The 5,597-nt window shown below is 41.9% G+C and overlaps 1 protein-coding gene and 1 long non-coding RNA gene across 2 annotated transcripts; one reads left to right on the top strand and one right to left on the bottom strand.

Moving 5' to 3' along the window:
* Window positions 1-279: 279 nt before the first annotated feature.
* On the top strand, window positions 280-1,672 carry LOC136505361 (uncharacterized). The gene is made up of 5 exons (XR_010771179.1): window positions 280-335; window positions 917-1,015; window positions 1,133-1,180; window positions 1,284-1,331; window positions 1,419-1,672. It is a non-coding gene; the product is annotated as an uncharacterized lncRNA (long non-coding RNA).
* Window positions 1,673-1,780: 108 nt separating this feature from the next.
* On the bottom strand, window positions 1,781-4,918 carry LOC136505360 (adenine DNA glycosylase-like). Its single transcript, XM_066500508.1, has 7 exons — window positions 4,524-4,918; window positions 4,315-4,374; window positions 3,785-3,901; window positions 3,595-3,692; window positions 2,437-2,984; window positions 2,240-2,343; window positions 1,781-2,163 (listed from the first exon to the last, which is right to left on the bottom strand). Exons 1-7 carry the CDS (start codon window positions 4,905-4,907, stop codon window positions 2,080-2,082), a joined length of 1,395 nt encoding a protein of 464 aa, XP_066356605.1. The 5' UTR covers window positions 4,908-4,918; the 3' UTR covers window positions 1,781-2,079.
* Between the last annotated feature and the right edge of the window lie 679 nt (window positions 4,919-5,597).

Raw genomic sequence — 5,597 nt, 5'->3', positions numbered from 1 at the left:
CTTCCAACAACACAGATGTTAACAACGAATGCTAGTACTGGAACAGCATTTCACCAATCTTGGACAAAAATAATTTAAGATCAAGCCTTTTCTACATTTCACCAGAAAGTGGTTGTATTTCTGTCTGATGCTTAGGAAAAGTTCCATTTTATTAATATGCACAACTCATTTGTGATTTGTCATTTTCATGCTTCTCGTTTTCCTTTTTTTATTGTACCCTTCTTGATCCCACTATGTGGTAGCTAGCAACAACTATGTTGTAAATTATAGACCACTAATATGCATTTCAGGTAGCTGATGTAACACATGCTCTACAGCAACCGGCTGGAAGAAAGGTATCTTTACCAATTGTGATGTGCATTTACCAATTGCTACCTGATGTAAACTTGCATGCAACATTTTACTCCCTCCGTCCCAGAATATCTGTCTTTCTCGCTTCCCGAGAAACAACTTTAACAAAATATATATTAAAAAATATTAATATTTATGATACATAATTAGTATGATCGGAAAGATCTTTGAATCTAGTTTTTTAATAAATTTATTTGGAGATACAAATATTACTAGTATTTTCTACAAATCGAGTCAAACTTGTGGCACGAAAACCGGAAACGACAATTAAATCGGGACAGAGGGAGTAAGTGCTATGCTGTTCCAGTCATGGTCTCATCTCTATATTTAATAACCACAATCACAAGAATCTGTAATGTCCAAAATTTGGGCCTTCAGATCTATTTTAGGTTAAACAGTCTCACTATTATGTTGAAATTTTACCTACTATAAAAAACCAGCCACCAAAACAGTAGTTGTTTTAACTTCTATCACAACTTCAGAACTACCTTATATTGAATTCATCGTTGTTTTTGCGGGTGTTTGTTTTCGTTAAATTGGGGCTTGCTGTGTTCTATTTTGTAAGCTTGATGGTGGAGGTGTTGCAAGCGGGGGGCTACGAGAACTAATACCATGCATTGCAAGGACTTCTGTTGCTGTTGGTGTTGATGGTATTTTCATGGAGGTAAAGAAATGTGAAAATAAAGAAATGAGGATGCTATGTTGTTCCTTTAGCATAATCTGCTGTTATGCTCATTAAGCAAAATTATCAAATTAAATCTATTTTATTGCATTCCCACAGGTACATGATGATCCCTTGAATGCACCATGCGATGGCCCAACTCAATGGGTATAATCCAGTTCATTCATGCAATCTTTTCCACCTTATGTAGCATTGATGATGTTTATCATATAACCCGCATACTATTTGTTTGCACTCTTTTCTTTCTTAGCCATTGCGCAATTTGGAAGAGCTATTGGAGGAATTGATTGCAATCGCTGTAAGTTTGATATCCTTCAGTATATTCAAGCCAAATCTCAGTAAATTTACCTTACGTTTTTCCACCTTTTTCTCCCATCTTGTGAAGCGAGTTACCAAGGGAAAGAAGCCATTCAAGATCGATCTCACTCCGTTCCAGGAATAATCTGCTTTGGTTGATAGAAAGCACAATGCCAGCATCCATGGGATTCAACAGGGTGGATTTAATATGAATGCTGTACTTGTTACTGTTTCGAGCAAAAAACGAACTGTTGAATTGAAACCTGTTGGGTTGGTTTGTGTTGTTTCATCAGTTGTACCACCATGTTATTGGACAAATAAATCATCACTAGACAAATGCAATTGTTGTCTGATTACCAGCTTGTCGCTTCTGTGCATCCAGATGATAATATGAAGCTGCAGTCAAAATGGTCAAGATAATTTCTGTGTAAATCAGAAGAGGGCCCCAAATGGAACAAACCAAAGCGTACATAAAATGCAATGTATCACTTCACGGCTGGAAATGCAGCAAAATTGCACGATAAACTACAGTACTGGGTACCAGCCTTTCTTTCTTCCAGAGCTTGCAACAATTAGCAGTTCTAAAACTCAGCACGCCAGATACATGCACCAAAATAGAAATCAGCACTTCACAAGCTGCATGTTCTACTGCACTAGCCGTCTCTACTCCTTAATTGCTTAGGTTACTTGCTTTAACCGTCTAGTCCTTGTCTCTACTTTCTAATTGCTTCGGTTACTGCTTTAACCGTCTAGTCCTTTTCCTCGTGGGTACATGACCTTTGCTCAGATACAGGGAGCCTTTTCTCCTTGAAAACCCTGACCATGTTGTACACCTGTATTGAAGCTCACATTAATCTTGATTGAGTTTAATGCAATTTCATATTGTATAAACGCTTTAGTTGGAGTTACCTTCCGAATACCAGATGTTAATCCCATGGACTCCACGGAGGACTCGTTGACAAGTTTCAACCTTGTGCTATCAGCTTCCTTTTTGCATAGTCGATCCACACCATCTACATTGTAGTTAGTTAGCAAGCAAGATATGAAGGGCTTTCAAGGACAACAGATTGTTTTTTTTTCTGGTGACGAAAACCAACAAACTCTACCTTTGATATTAATAATAATCAGCTCCACATGCATTGTCAGGCGAATGTGGGAAAAAACGTGGACATGCTCACCAATATCCTCCCGGAAGATCACGACAGATTTCTGTCCTATGTCGATGTTAAGCAACTTTGACAAATACTTGTCCATTGCTTTCCTTCTGTTCAGCAAATCGGTTTTCCCTTCGTCCACAAGGACCAGTGGGAACTCCCAGAGCCCCGCAAGCAGGCCCTCCTCTGGTCTCTTGATCAGCAAAAAGAGATGGTCGTTGCCCTTTGCAGCTGTCACCTCTTCCTCCAAGCCTTGTGCAATCTGAACAACACAAACAGCAGCGAAATCTCTCCGAGGTTTGGCCTTTGGAACCACACGTGGGAAGTCTGTAACTCGGACTGAATTTTCATGGGAAAGTGCAAGCGCTTGGCAGTGGCTAGAGACTGGGCATTCAGAGCAACCAGGCTTTGTCTTGCTACATAATGTTGCTCCTAATTCCATCATTGCTTGGTTGAAGTCTCCTGGTCTCAAAGGATCAACCATCTGACCTGCAAGCTCCCTATGATGAAAAATGTACATTGTGCAGATTCGGAGATTGGTGTAAAGCTTCCCAATTCAGAATTGGATTCACAGCAAGACAACATGATTACAGATGAATCAGTATCAATCAATGTCTGTCCAACTATGGATAAATCCTGTACTGAGGTTAGGAGGGGTTTGAAAATGCAAATCAAGAGTTTAAATTAGATCAAATATGTGCATTTTTATTTCAACTGGTGATACAGCACAATGTACAGTATTATTCAGGTCTATTGTAGTGCAAAAAGGAAAATGTAGGACAAACTACAGTACATTGTGTTATTTTACTAGAAAAATCCAACATTGTAATAAACACTACCATGAACAATCAACTAACAAGATGAATTGTGAGGTGTTTGGTTTGAGGAACCACCACATTCTAGATGAAGTGGCCGATCGTGAGTTCAGCCCATGAATTCCGATGGAGTAACTTCATCCCTCAGGCTTATATAATAATTATAATAGTTTGTGAGGGATGAGGTGGTGGTGGATCAACCCATTCCATTCCACAAATCAGTAAGGAGTGAGATGATGATGGATCAACCAAACACCTCTATAAGCTGTCAAACAAGAAGGATAATGCTGCCTACCAGAATCTCTTCACTGTTGAGGATTCCTTTGGGTTGTCAGCAATGGCGTAAAGCCTGCTGATCACTCGTACAACATTTCCATCCACAACTGGGACAACCTATAATAATGGTAGAAAAAGTCACAAAATCATTTGAAAAAGGAAAAGAAAATGCACATGCTAATTTGACGAGTTGCTAAACTGTGAACAACCTCGTTGAAGGCAATTGAAGCGATTGCTCCAGCTGTGTAATCCCCAATGCCACGAACCTCACGGAGGGCTGACGCCGTGCAAGGAAACACCCCCTTTTCCATGATCTGCTTTGCTCCCTGTTTCTCCATCATAAAGAAGATTGACCATAAACCACAGATAGAAATCCTTCATTCCTGGTTTATAGTGTTATATAAAGACCACAAAACTGTTAAAATTAAGGTAACTTGTATAAGCTGGAAACCAAAGAACAAGAGAGGAAGGCCACATAAAAGGCCAAATTCCTGACACAAAATGTCAATATCTTGACATCTCAAAATCAGTTCAAATGCAAAGCAAATGATGAACTACTAATCAGATTTCCTTTCCTTCATTTCAAGGAAAATGGAACTCTGAATTAATGTTGCAGGCTCTCTGAGGCAAAACATCAAACAGGGAATGTGCGCAGCAGCAAAGGTTGGCAAGCAAGCGTCAATCTTCCAATTGACATGCCCCAACCATTCGCCATCAATCCATTATCACCACAACTCACCTCCAGCAGAAATCGAGCCCTACGGTAGTAGCCAAGACCCGCCCACATCTCATTAACCTCCTGCGGCAAGCATCAAGCCACGAATCAAGAACTCGATTATCATTTAATTTAACCCCACGAAATTTCGACGTCAAAAGATCTAATCTTCCCCACAAAAAGAAAAAAACTTTTGCTTCTCTTGCCCAATTGATTTATGAACTATTGCTCACCTCCTGCGTAGCGGCTGCGAGGCTTCGCACGGTGGGCCACCGCGCCATCCACCGCTCGTAGTAGCCGACGACCACGGGCACCCGCGTTTGCTGCAGCATCACCTCCGACACCCACACCGCGTACGCCCTCTCTTCCTCGCTGCCGCTTGCGCATCGCCACGGCAGATCCCGACGGTGCGCGTCATACCACCGGAGCAGCTGCGCGCGCAGCGCGGCGGGTGCGGCGGCGCCCGGGCCTGCGGCCCCAGGCACTGCGGAAGCCAGGTCTTCGATGTCAGCAGCGGAGGAGGAGGCTGCCGGCGCCGCCTTGGCGCGGCGCGGTTGGGGCCGTCTTGTGGGAGAACGGCCACGGCGGGTGTCGGCCGCCTTGGGGTTCTTGGCCATTGATTTTGAAATTTTAGGGCTTTGCCGCCACTGGGGTGATTGGGTTTTGTGGGAAAAAGATGAGCACCACACGTTTCTATTCGGCACGACCTATTACCGTTACGGCGGATTTGTAGGCCTGATTTGCTACGAGAGAGAAATATTATTCTATGGCTGAAAAAGTAGGATTGATTCTGCCTTCTAAGCTCAAGCGAACAGAGCCTAGCAGACGAGCGCTTGTCTAGCGGGGCCCTATCCAGCGTGCATGTTTTTTTTCATTTTTTATTAGATTCCAATGTTTTCTTTCTGTCCCAAAGTAACTGCATATGATGTTTTGAGTAGATAAGCATTTTTGTGTTTGATCAATATTGTAACAGAACCGACCAATTATACGAGATTAAGTAAGGAAATCTTCCGCCGAAACAGATAATTTAGCAAACTTAAGCCCGTATAACCAAGTAGTCCGTGAAACCACGAAGGATTTCAAACCAATCGACATACAAACCAAGATCGTACAAGTTTAGCAATTACCGTCACATGTTACATAAAGTTCGCAATGACAGTTGGATGCATCAGAGTTTAGAACATAAAGTTATTACGAACCAAGTTCAATCTGAAATAGCGGAAGCAAATAGTTTTAAAGCCACACATACACTTTTAGTTCAGATACAGTGCCAGTAGGTAGTCATCTCCAACAAAAGCATCAGATGA

The sequence above is a fragment of the Miscanthus floridulus genome, chromosome 14 (assembly GCF_019320115.1).
Source record: "Miscanthus floridulus cultivar M001 chromosome 14, ASM1932011v1, whole genome shotgun sequence".
NCBI classification, from domain to species: domain Eukaryota; kingdom Viridiplantae; phylum Streptophyta; class Magnoliopsida; order Poales; family Poaceae; genus Miscanthus; species Miscanthus floridulus.
The sequence above is the reverse complement of the archived record's forward strand: the minus strand, read 5'-3'. Positions and strand labels throughout refer to the sequence as shown.

Excerpts from the sequence above, each read along its gene's own strand:
- LOC136505360 (XM_066500508.1), bottom strand. The coding sequence starts at position 4,907 with ATGGCCAAGAACCCCAAGGCGGCCGACACCCGCCGTGGCCGTTCTCCC. Across the intron at positions 4,375-4,523 it reads TCGCAGCCGCTACGCAGGAG|GAGGTTAATGAGATGTGGGC; the intron begins GTGAGCAATAGT and ends TGCTTGCCGCAG. Across the intron at positions 2,985-3,594 it reads TCAACAGTGAAGAGATTCTG|GGAGCTTGCAGGTCAGATGG; the intron begins GTAGGCAGCATT and ends TTTTCATCATAG.